General features: G+C 39.8%; 1 protein-coding gene across 1 annotated transcript in view; it reads left to right on the forward strand.

Moving 5' to 3' along the window:
- adamtsl5 (ADAMTS like 5) overlaps positions 1-12,960 on the forward strand; it is a 62,482-nt gene that overhangs the window by 46,426 nt on the left and 3,096 nt on the right. The window contains exons 10-12 of the mRNA XM_023287055.3: positions 1,523-1,730; positions 10,067-10,198; positions 12,133-12,204. Coding sequence (XP_023142823.2) covers positions 1,523-1,730; positions 10,067-10,198; positions 12,133-12,204 — 412 coding nt within the window. The remainder of the gene's footprint in view (positions 1-1,522; positions 1,731-10,066; positions 10,199-12,132; positions 12,205-12,960) is intronic.

Below are 12,960 nucleotides of genomic sequence, written 5' to 3' on the forward strand. Positions count from 1 at the left end.
GCAGCGATACACCTCTCCCATTGTTCCTACCACTTTTATATACACTACCAGTCAGTAGTGTACTACCAGTTCTGGGTCACTGTATAGAAATTTCCTTTCTTTTAATTTTCTTTTTGGCCATAATTGACAGGTTAAGTTGAGAGGCAGGCAGGAAAGTAGGGGAGAAGAATGAGGGGTAGACCTGCAGCAAAGGGCTGTGAGCTGGAGTCCAACCCTCTGCACTGGGGACTATAACCCCTGTTTATGGGTCACCCACTCAACCAGTTGAGCTATCTGGGCGCCCCTGATTGATTTTTGTCCAACTTGTGTTATTTATCTGTTTCATGCAAAGTGCAGTAGGTACATAGGTTTGTACACATGTGAATGTACATGTATGTTTTAGATAGGAATGTTTTCATCCTTGGTTTTACATTCACTACCATTCAAAAGTTTGGGGTCACTTAGAAATGTCCTTATTTTTGAAAGAAAAGCAGTTTTTTTTTCAATGAAGATAACATTAAATGAATCAGAACTACAATCTAGACATTGTTAATGTGGTAAATGACTATTGTAGCTGGAAACAGCTGATTTTTAATGGAATATCTCCATAGAGGTACAGAGGAACATTTCCAGCAACCATCACTCCTGTGTTCTAATGCTACATTGTGTTAGCTAATGGTGTTGAAAGGCTAATTGATGATTAGAAAACTCTTGTGCAGTTATGTTAGTGCATGGATAAAAGTGTGAATTTTCATGGAAAACATGGAATTGTCTGGGTGACCCCAAACTTTTGATCAGTAGTGTATCTCTCTGGAGGTTCTGTTTTATAAGTGCATGAAGTGTTGTGAATCTCCTTCACTGCGTCAAAATGCCAAAACGTCAAGTAGAGTTTCATTCTGAGGAAGAGGAAGAAGTCGTCAGGAGTCAAATCTGGAGAATAGGGTGGATTGTGTTGTTGTGGCCAAAAAAATCTGTGACCAAGTGCACATTGCATTAGAGCAACCACATGACGTTGCACCATAGTGCAGGTCATTTTCACCAAATGTTCTCCCGCAGATGCATCATTATAGTAGAACTCTGCTTTGACAATCCAGCTCTGGGGGATGAATTTACGATGCACAACCGTATGAATGCTGAAGAAAACAACACGCATGCTCCTGGTTGCACTTCTGACCTGTTGCACCATCTCAGGTCTTGAAAACTGCAGCTCTTCCACTGTTAAAGTCATTGCAGAACCACTTGTCTTATACACCTTATAGTACAGTTCCTGATGCTGATTGCAGAAAAAACACTTAAATGACAGCAAGTAGCCAATCAGACTTAGTATTAGAAGATATTAAAGGTCTTGAATTGGGATCAGGGCCAATAAACTCAACCATACGACACAATAATAAATGCAGTACGATCACGGTTACGTAAATGTTGATGCATGCATTTGTAAAGCTTACACTGTGTGCAGCACTTCAAGGTAAAATTAAAAGATTTAAAAAAAAAAAAAATGCTGAAAAAAAGATTTTCTATTTATTTCTGTCCTTGTGGTCAGGTTCTATCGACAGACAGGAACCCAGGGATCGAGTACGAGTACTGGCTGCCTCCGGACCAGTACGACCTCTACCATGGGAGGAGGAGTCCACTGCGTCAGGCTCACCACACAGCCAGCTACCTGCCCTGGGATCAGCCCACCACTACAACCACTACCACCCCTGCTACCACCACCCGACCTCCTCCAGCCACCACTCGACCCCACTGGTGTAAGTCGATGCTTCCAGCTTTATTTACTCACCCTTGAGCAGATTTATAGATAAAAGCCTGAGCTTAAATGGAGGAAAAAGTCTCCCTAGAATCTGAGTTAATCAATTATCTACTCATAACCGTGTCATTCTGAGCTCCACTGAAGTTGAGAAGAAGCCTGAGGCTGTGTTAAAAAAGATGTGAGAGCATTAAAACAGTCTCATTCATTTCAGTGAGGCACCTGCAGGATTCTGTAACAAAAATGCAATTTTCCGGAAGAAAAGTTGAGCTTGTTTCAACTTTAGCTGCAGTGCCGTGTTGTCAACACATCCACAGATTACTGTGGAGCATGAACACAGTATTACTACTGTTTACTCTGCTGTCATGTTCAAAGGTAAAGTAGTTGTTGTGGTTTCTTCCAGAGCTGTAAAGTCCTGTCTCGTATTATTATGAACAAATACACAGTGTTTTGGTGTCTTAAAGGCCTTCAGCTCAGATCCGGAGCTGGATTTCTTACTAAACCAGCCTTCTTGGATTGTTTTTATCATCTTATCAGTACCTGAAGCAGCACATCCCCACCAAAGCCTCTAGTGTTTCTTTACAGTTTGAATCTGCAGCTAGTCCCAGTAGTTTCACCTCATTCCCTGAAACTACTGAACCTAAACTAACCAGTCATTTAACAGAAAGAAATGATGTCCTTTAAAGTGAAATTCCAGTTTCATACAACCTGCATGTTGTTTTCATAGTTTCTGGCCATCATTCATATCAGTAATATCTACATTTTACAGGTTGCTTGTGGCCTACAGTACCAACATTTTACAAATTTTAATATCGTGAAATATTCGATGGAGCAGTAATAGGAAAAAATGTCCAAGACTGAGTGAGCACAACATTTTATTTGAGCCCCAGCGGATTTTTTTCAGGATATGTGGCGAGTTTTGTCACAGCTTTCTGACTTTTTTGTGCTCCTTCTGGTTGAAAATCTCTGGAATTTTCAGAGATGTTGGTGTCGTCCAACCTGAACCTTCTGTAACTGAATGCCCAAAGCTGCAGTTCCTTAAGGCTGGCTAGAAAAGCAAGTCAATCCTTCTGGACCCCCATAGTAAAATGTTGAACTTTGTAGCAGAAATAAGGTTTGCAGCTCGGTTCATAAAACAGTTTTGGCCTCTGTAGCTAATTTCTGCATTCATGACAACTATACAGTGGGTGAATTGGTGTATAACTCAACCGTTTAAATTGTATCGAGGCCTAAAGTTATACATAATTAAGATCGTGGCTGTTCTGAAAGACAGGTGGGTGCCATCACAGGGCAGTTCTAGACGTTTCCACCTCAGTTCCACTCATGTTGAACCTCTGTGCTCATTTCCGGATTAAATGGAGTTAAGAGGAGTCTCACTTAGCCTGCCCATTCTGGTTTATTGCACCTTATTATCGTCCTGCAACGTGGAAAAAACGCTCTCTGCCTTGACTTTATTTCTTTAAATTGATCACAATCGTCTTGGGTAGAGCCAAGCAAAAGATGCGGCTTCGATGTTTCCTCAAAATGGTGCCAGGAGCGTTTTGGTGGAACATTTACACACAGAGAGACGAGGACTCCAGCACTTTCCTCCCAAACAAACACACTATATGGACACTGGTCCTAAGACCCAACAGGGTTAACAGCTGATATCTGAGAACGTGGCAACAGCACTAAAATAAAGTCCAACTAGACAAGAAAGAGGAGCAGACAGGTTGTAAACAAACTGTTAACTTAGATCCATTAACATCATTTTACAGAGAACATGCAGTAAAATTACAGTCAGTACAAAAGAAACTTCTCTACTAGAGCTTTTCATCTTACCTCAAGTTGTTCCTCAGCAGATGCAGCTGTAATTAAACTGTAGATCTTTAAATATAGTCATAGTATTTCCCACATTATGTCCTACATGCTCCTCACTAGCTTCATACAACAACATCCAAACACTCAGGATGTTACAGTAGCAAACAGTCTTTCAGTAATGAGGGAAACTCAGAAGAAAGATCTCCTCTTTGTCTGAGCTAAATTTACTTTAACATGAGATTTTGAACATTTTCCGATACTTCATGAATTCACCACATTAGAAATAACCTTCCTCTGTCTTATCTCAGCCTACTTTCAGATCTTTTTTCCTCTTCTTGCGCTACTTTTTGTTTGTCTAAATTAAACAGCTCTTGAGATGACAACAAGGAAACCTGAGTTATAAATGAACCAGCACAATATCAGAAACTTGTTTCCGTAATCAATATTTAAGCAGTTCTGAGAGTTGTGTCATTGCTCTTATCTACAGCCATGGCCAAAAGTTTTGAGAATTACACTAGTATTGGTTTTTACAAAGTTTGCTGCTTCAGTGTTTTTAGATCTTTTTGTCAGATGTTACTATAATATACTGAAGTATAATTACAAGCATTTCATAAGGGTCAAAGGCTTTTATTGACAATTACAGTAAGTTTATGCAAAGAGTCAATATTTGCAATGTTGACTCTTCTTTTTCAAGACCTCTGCAATTTGCCCTGGCATGCTGTCAATTAACTTCTGGGCCACATCCTGACTGATGGTAGCCCATGCTTGCATAATCAATGCTTGGGGGTTGTCAGAACTTGTGGATTTTTGTTTGTCCACCCGCCTCTTGAGGATTAATCACAAGTTCTCAATGGGATTAAGGACTGGGGAGTTTCCTGGCCATGGACCCAAAATTTCAGTGTTTTGTTCCCCGAGCCACGTAGTGATCAGTTTTGCCTTATGGCAAGGTGCTCCATCATGCTGGAAAAGGCATTGTTCGTCACCAAACTGTTCTTGGATGGTTGGGAGAAGTTGCTCTCAGAGGATGTTTTGGTGCCATTCTTTGTTCATGGCTGTGTTCTTAGGCAAAATTGTGAGTGAGCCCAGTCCCTTGGCTGAAAAGCAACCTCACACATGGATGGTCTCTGGATGCTTTATTGTTGGCATGACACAGGACTGATGGTAGCGCTCACCTTTTCTTCTCTGGACAAGCTTTTTTCCAGAAGCCCCAAACAATCGGAAAGGGGATTCATCAGAGAAAATGACTTTACCCCAGTCCTCAGCAGTCCAATCCCTGTACTGTTTGCAGAATATCAGTCTGTCCCTGATATTTTTCCTGGAGAGAAGTGGCTTCTTTGCTGCCCTTCTTGACACCAGGCCATCCTCCAAAAGTCTTCGCCTCACTGTGCATGCAGATGCATTCACACCGGCCTGCTGCCTTCCTGAGCAAGCTCTGCACTGGTGGTGCCCCGATCCTGCAGCTGAATCAACTTTAGGAGACCGTCCTGGCGTTTGCTGGACTTTCTTGGGTGCCCTGAAGCCTTCTTCACAACAATTGAACCTCTCTCCTTGAAGTTCTTGATGATCTAATAAATGGTTGGTTTAGGTGTAATCTTAGTATCAGCAACATCCTTGCCTGTAAAGCCCTTTTTGTACAAAGCAATGATGGCTGCACGTGTTTCCATGCAGGTAACCATGGTTAACAGAGGAAGAACAATGATTTCAAGCACCACCCTCTTTTAAAGCTTCCAGTCTGCTATTCTAACTCAGTCAGCATGACAAAGTGATCTCCACCTTGTCCTCATCAGAACTCTCACCTGTGTTAACGAGAGAATCACTGACATGATGTCAGCTGGTCCTTCTGTGGCAGGACTGAAATGCATTGGAAATGTTTTGGGGGGGATTAAGTTCATTTTCATGGCAAAGAGGGACTTTGCAATTAATTGCAATTGATCTGATCACTCTTCATAACATTCTGGAGTACATGCAAATTGCCATCATAAAAAATGAGGCAGTAGACTTTATGAAAACTAATATTTGTGTGATTCTCAAAACTTTTGGCCATGGCTGTATATAAAAACTTAAGTGTGTCCAGCACATGCTTTTCATTTTTCAGTTCACATCTGTTTGCCTGGTTAGTATATTTTAAATATATCATAAAGATTTGTGCTTTATGGGGCAGCGCGGTGGACAGTTGTTTGCACCGTTGCCACACAGAAAGAAGGTTTTGTGTTTGAACCTGATGGCCGACTGGATTTTTCCATTTGCTGTTTGCATGTTCTGCCTGCATCAGTGTGCAGAGCTGTCTGTTGTCTCTGTTTACCTTGTGGTGGTGAGATTTTTCTCTTATTTCTCTGGAAAAGACTAATGGAGCAGCTCTGTTTTTTCTGGAAATACTAGACCTTTGATTATTGCACGGAGCAAGGTTGCAGAAGCATAAAAAAACGCACATTTGGAGTAACCTAATGAATATTTAATGACATGAGAAACATGAATGTCAGCATGTCTGACTTAGTTTCAACATGTAATGTGTCCTTTGGCTTTCTCACAACCTTGAACACAGTTCCACTTGACATGTGTTTGACTCCTTCAAGAGCCAAATATCAAACCAAGATCAGCTCGAGTGAGTTTTATTAACTGCACATGAGCAGCCTTTGATCCCAGAGTCTGCAGCAGCAGCAGCACTGTTTTATATTTGTTTTTAGAGCTGATCACAGGAATAATTAGAATTCCGTCTGTATTTTTCCATCAGCATTATTTGATCTTTTGGAATCTCTGCCACCTTCACAGCTGCCCTCAGTCCTGCTGCGATAACGACGATAGAGGAACCAGGTACCAGTCGCTAAAAGGACAATGAGGAGAATCAATCACAGACCTGAGGCAGGTTTAATCAGGCTCACTGAGTGGAAGCACCTGCAGCTTATGGTGGGCGACGGGTTTGAAACGCTCCGTCTTCAGGTCACATTGATTTAGAATAGCTGATCTGCAGGCTGAGCTGGTCGCTGCTGAGGAATGCAGCTGGTTTATCTCTGATGATAAGGCTGCCGTACACATGTGCTGAATCTCTGCTTACCTCCCTAAACGCTCACATTCACATGGAAATCTGTGCACAGCCTGCGGACTTTTGCTTTCTGTCCAACTCCATCCAGTCCTGTAATAAATCCAAGCAGCATCTCTGGAAACGTTTTCCCAGCTGCTGGATTCCTGCCAAACTGAACTGTTGACAGAAATAGCGTGTTGATTGTTTGTTAGATAATAAGATGAACTCTCAGGTCCTGATTTTTCATCCTGGAGCTGAACATAATGTGATTAGGATGACAGGAATCCTTGGAGGGGTTGTGCCTTTTTATAGCACAATTCAGTTTTGCGACGTTGTTTTCATGTGACGTCAGACTGTTGAGGTTTTCCATGAGGTTTTCTGTTTCGGATCCAATATATCCAACCAGAACGTCCTGTTTTCTCTGATCTAATGTGTCACACAGTGAGCTGAAGTGAGCTTTACAGATGATTTCCAGCCAACGACGTCAATATGTGACTATTATATGGCTCTTTTGACAATCCTAACCTCAACTCTAACACCTAATTACTAAGATTTAACAGGCATCACCTGGTGAATGATGAGTTGAGCACCTGCAAAGGTTGGAGACTGTAGTGATTAGAATGGAACAGCACTTTGTTTAACACCTGATCTGACGACCTTAACGGCACCCAGAAATGTTTGGTTCTGTTGCAAGTTTGTGAATTTTTATTTTATGTTTTTTATGTGATTCCTAAGGAACCTAAAGGAAAGCATATTTATATATACACACAGGACAAACATCTGCTGGTTGTTAATCATTAGTGAGCTTTATGTTCATATATTTTACTTTTTTTTACTATAACATGAGGGTTGGTTGCTCTTTTCATGCTCCTCTCTTTACCTTTTAACACTTCTCAGGGCTTTACAATGAAGGAAGCTCAACATAACCAAGATTCTTCATGTTACCCGGGTCAAGAAAACCTAAAAACTCCAGTCAGAGATAACAAGTATGACTGCGGCTATTCTTTGTTAGCAAGGTTTTCTTCTTTAAATTCTGTGCAAATTCACGTAAAAGGGGTCAGTTAACACGTCAGGTGACTCTTCTTCCACACAAAACAGACCGATCGTACTTCAGTCAAGAAGAAGAGGTTGTTATGATAAAGAGCTATGAAGAATATCAAAAAAAGATGGTTGCTTTGTAGGACAGCCCATTGGTTACCCTGTGTTTAATGTCACAGAACTATGAATTCTGGGTGAATCCTTTAGGTAAAGTTTGTAGACTTATATAAAGTGTACAAATAAGGCTTAAAATATCTGCGAAAGAAACCTTTAGCACTTAATGATTTGATAGTGGCACAATCCTTAGCTTGCACTCAATTAATAGGAGCACACCAAAGTCTGAGTCTGTGAATGTAGAGACTAGGATTTGCAAAAATAATAAAATAAACAGCAGCTGACATGACAAAACTCACATTTTAGGTCAGAACACAACATAATTACACTACAAAAATTTCATGTTTTCCATGAAAACTCACACTATTATTCATGTGCTAACATAATTGCACAGCTAGAATAGTCATTTACCACATTAACAATGTCTAGACTGGATTTCTGATTCATTTAATGTTATCTTCATTGGAAAACTGCTTTTCTCAAAAATAAGGACATTTCTAAGTGACCCCAAACTTTTGAACAGTAGTGTATGTAATATATAAATAAGGATCCTTCATATTGATTATTGTCCCGCAGTGGAAAATGAGTTGCTGCTAACAGCTGGACAACACTTGGAACAAATGGTGGATGTTGGTTTGACAGCTCCACAAACATACGAGCCAAAAGCATGGAAACATTTTAAGATCTGGATCGGACTCAAAGATGGTGCCTGCTCATGTGAATGAGAACTGCTTACTTGGCAACAATGAGTCGAGCTTCCAGGTCTGTGTCCACTGAACATGTGCTTCAAGGCAGAGAGGAATTTTTGGTGCCCTTCCAGAAGTTGTCTCCCAAAAGCTTATTTTTTAAAAAGAAATAATAATTTATCAAATGGTCAGAAATAACTGTGCCTTTCAGTCAACAGGCTTCAGATTGTAATGACGTCACGCTCTAATTTTTTCTTTATTCTTGGTAAGATTTACAAACATAAACCCTCCAGAGCATAAAAATGTATAATATAAAGTAAAAACCAACACTGATGGCAGTTGCAGATGTCCTGTAAACAGTTTTACAGATTTATTTTATAATGATGTAGTATGAGGGAAAGAGCTTTTGGGAACCCAGGAGATTTTTATGCTGCAATGCTGCAAAGGGGCAATATACAAGCAAGGCTGGAGTTACTGCTAGCAATAAAATGTATTAATATAGAGCATGTCTGCTGCAGGCACAATGTCTTTTTTGATACTATCTGTACATATATAATAATGAGTGGAAACACATTAAACTACTCTTCATTTACTGCATTCTGGTAAAATTTTATGCAACAGTTTGTGGGGGTTTTTTTGCATCGATTTATGGTGGGGCTGTCTTTATTGCTCCGCCAAGGAACACAGCGGAGTTATGTGACGATTGGCGTGTGTTTGTCCGTCTGTCTGTCTGTCTGTCTGTCTGTTAGCGACATTACTCAAAAACAGATTGGCGGATTTGGATGAAATTTTCAGGGAAGGTCAGAAATGACACAAGGACCAAATGACTAGATTTTGGCAGTGATGCAGCTTATAGTCTAGATCCACGGATTTGTTAAAGATTTCTGTATTATTGCAAGATAGCGGCACGACGTCACTGTAACTATGACAACAAGTGAACACTACGACAGCTGCCTGCTGATGATCACATGATTGTGATCCTACTACAGATCAACCGTTGCAGACTTATCAGGACTTATCCATCAGAAATGATACAAGGAACAGTTGATTAAATTGTGGGGGTGTTTCTGAGTCCCATCAATTCCTGCCGCCCGCTACATATTTAGGTCATGCAATCTGTACATAACATACACATACATAACACACGTCTGTGCTCAGTGCAAGGTAATTTTGTTTGTGGATACATCTATATTAAATGGGCATGTTCTATGTTGCTCTGATTTCTGCCACAATTTTTTTTAAAGATTCGAGCCACTGGAAATGATACGACTGCACTCTCTGAGTGTTCTTCATGTTTATGTATCTAAAATCTAGCCACCTCCTCCTCTATGTTCAGCCACCAGAGGAGATGAGGAGATGCTGCTAACTGACAACTGTGTCTCTGTGTGGCGGGATAATTAAAAAAAGATTCACTGGTTGTGTGGGCTCATAATTCATGATCATATTTGGGAGTAAATAAATAATCCAATACTGAAGAAACAGGGCCTTCCCCTGTGTGAGGCATTCTTGTGTCAATAAGTAATGTTATAGTGGTTTTTAATGGCATGTTTATAGTGAGGAGGATGTTTCCTGTAAGTTAAACATTTAAATCAAAGTTCATTTAAAGCATGTGACTGAAACTATGTCTCATTTAGAATGAAGCCTCTGCTGATTAAAGTGTTTGTGATTTATGTTTTCTAGATTTAAGGCCTGTGAAGCCGCCACGTCAAACTCCTCACCACAACCGCCACCAGCGTCCTCATCAGCCCGTCCTGCCTCGTCTGGAGCGAGAGGAGAACCACAGGAACCTGCTGCCTCAGCCTTCACCTGGAAGTACGTCTATCAGCTCCTCACCACCTCCACAACAAACTGAGCTCAGCTAAACAATGACATAATAAGCATTAAAGGCAGACCAGATACGGACGGGAGATTTGATTTTTTGCTGGGAGTTAGATGAGAACATCAACATGGACCTCTTTAGTCAAACCTCAGATAAAAACTTGAAGCAGTTGAAAGCAACAACCTCTCAGTTGTTATTGTATGTTTTCGTTAGTTAGCTAGCTATTGGTACTGTGGGTGTAGGTTTAATTTGAATATTTTGGGGTCTACTCCATTTCATTTTCTTTTTTCTGCACCAATTTGTATCTTTTCTTCATCAATTTATAGTCTATATGTCCTTATTTGTGTGAAGGAAAACACAAATTTCAGAAAACAGGTGACAATTCAAAATATAATGGAATATATATGGATCTAATTACATTTTCCACAATAGATTTAGTCATTGTCTGAACTCATAATTCATATTTTGAATGAGGAAAGAAGAAAGAACTGTCCAGGTCTGAGGCATTGTTGCTTCTTTTACTAATAGTGCTAAGTTTAGTGGTTTTTCACAAAAGTCCTCTTTTCATTTTATGGTTTTACTAACTGTGGGGCCAATATAATATAACTTTTAATATTAAACACCTTTTGAAAACAGGGTTTACAAAGTGCATTGACAGACAAAACTAAAACAACAGAGAGTCAGTCAGGTAAAACTGAGAGGGAAAAAAAGACCAGAGAAGCAAACAGTGGAGAAACTGAAAAATAAAAATAAGTGAAAATGCAGAATTTCAGCGTAAATTGTTTAAATATCATCTGATATGAGTAAAACAAGAGAAGCAGAGAATATGCCAAAGCACATAGTAAAACATGTCACATAAAAGAAAGTCTGTAAAAATGTGTTTTACAAAGTGATTTGAAAGAAGACACTGTTCTAAATATTTAAGAGGACAAATCCTTTAATCCCTTGACATCTACACCCATGAATAGTGCTTTAATTTATGGCCTATTTTTAGCACTACAAAGACTCTTAGATGCTGCAGCTGTTGATGTTCAGTTGTTCTGGTTCTTTGGGGAACTGCTCATTGGAACAAACATCCTGTTTTCTATTTCTGAAGATGAACAAGTCAATAAATGCTTAAAATAAAACAGCTGTAGAAGTGTTAGGAGGTACCTTTGGATCTATCAGACCTAATTTTAACTTCCTTTACATGTTGCGGGTTTCCATCATTTTCATTTTGGCTGATTCTGTTTGGGAGACGTCGCATATTTTACACGGGAATTGAACACTATTTTATGTACTTTAGATTCTTATCCATCCTTCAGCACCATCAAGGAGGCGTCTAATTGGTCCCAAATTCATTCTGTAGCTTGATATTGAGCCAAAACATGCAAAAATAAACATCAACAGCCACATGAAGAACAAGGAGTCCTGCAACAGATGGTCTGAACCCATAGAGAACAGAAATCAATATCAGGGAGTCAGTCTGGATCACATGAAGCAACAATTGACCTGGAAAACACTTTTAAAAAAGACACGAGTACAGGACATAATATTGATTTGATGTAGTTCTGCATTTTGTATGATGTTAAGTGATAAATAAAAACTACAAATATATAACTTGTAGTGCATGAAACCTTTGCACAGAACTGATTATTAAAGCATAATAAGTTGACCTACAGTTTACATATTGTCATCTCAATCTTATATAAGCTTGTGACAACTTTTTAGGTTGTTTTCTTACCACAGAAGCAAAATGTCCCTTATTTTCTACCTGGTAAACACCTACCTGATTTAAATCTGCAATAAAAGCAGTGAGTCAGAGGCCAAGCTTCTCGTCTAACTCCCAGTAAAAGGGCCAGTATGTTCCTGTGTTTCTGTAAGGTGTATTTACAGTATATATCATGTCTGTACATGTGCGCTTACTTCTGCTCTGCTCATCCTTCAGGGCATTGTGGGAAATGCCATCGAGTTAAAGGTCGAAGGGAGCGCCAGAGACAGTATTGTCAGAAGGACTTTGGTAAGACTGAGCTTTGCTGTTTCTCAGAAGTTTATGACAAAATTTAATTCATTCAACCTTTATTTAAATCTCGAGGAATCATTGATGATGTCGAGAGTTCAGTCAGGATGAAAATGACGACAATCAACGAGACAACAAAGAAAGGAGCACAGTTAAAAACAGTCACTTTCAACCGAACTGGTCAACAGATATGACTACACCAAGCTTTAACGTTTTCTACACAATCTAAACTGATGATTCTAAATTGTTCGTAGGTGTGAATGTGAGTGTGATTGTTTGCCTGTATATGTAGTCCTGTGATAGACTGATGACCTGTCCAGGTGTCCCCTGCCTTCACCCTCAATCAGCTGGAATAGACTCCAGCCCCCCCGCGACCCTAATGAGGATTAAGTGATGTATAGATGATGGATGGATGAAGAAAACCAATGCCTGTCTTGCCTTACTGCTAGAAGTGGCCAGGCAGCTTTTTTATACAATAAGCAGTGATGAGTGGAATAGCTGTCAGAGGTAATGAGTCTGAGGGTTGAGTGACAAACTGAATGTGAAGCTTTCAGATTGGAGGCAGAGGAGTTTCTGTAGATGACATCTCCATAATCCAGGAGAGACAAGGTGACTTGCTGTCTTCAAAATATAGGAAAAGTGGTTCTGTTTCTGTACAAGTATCCAATTTTCTGCCGTAGCTTGCAGACTAACAATATGGCAATAACAATCTAAAATTTCAATCTGAGTTTTGACTCCAGATTGATGCCTAGATAT

This window comes from Amphiprion ocellaris, chromosome 1, assembly GCF_022539595.1.
Source record: "Amphiprion ocellaris isolate individual 3 ecotype Okinawa chromosome 1, ASM2253959v1, whole genome shotgun sequence".
NCBI lineage: Eukaryota > Metazoa > Chordata > Actinopteri > Pomacentridae > Amphiprion > Amphiprion ocellaris.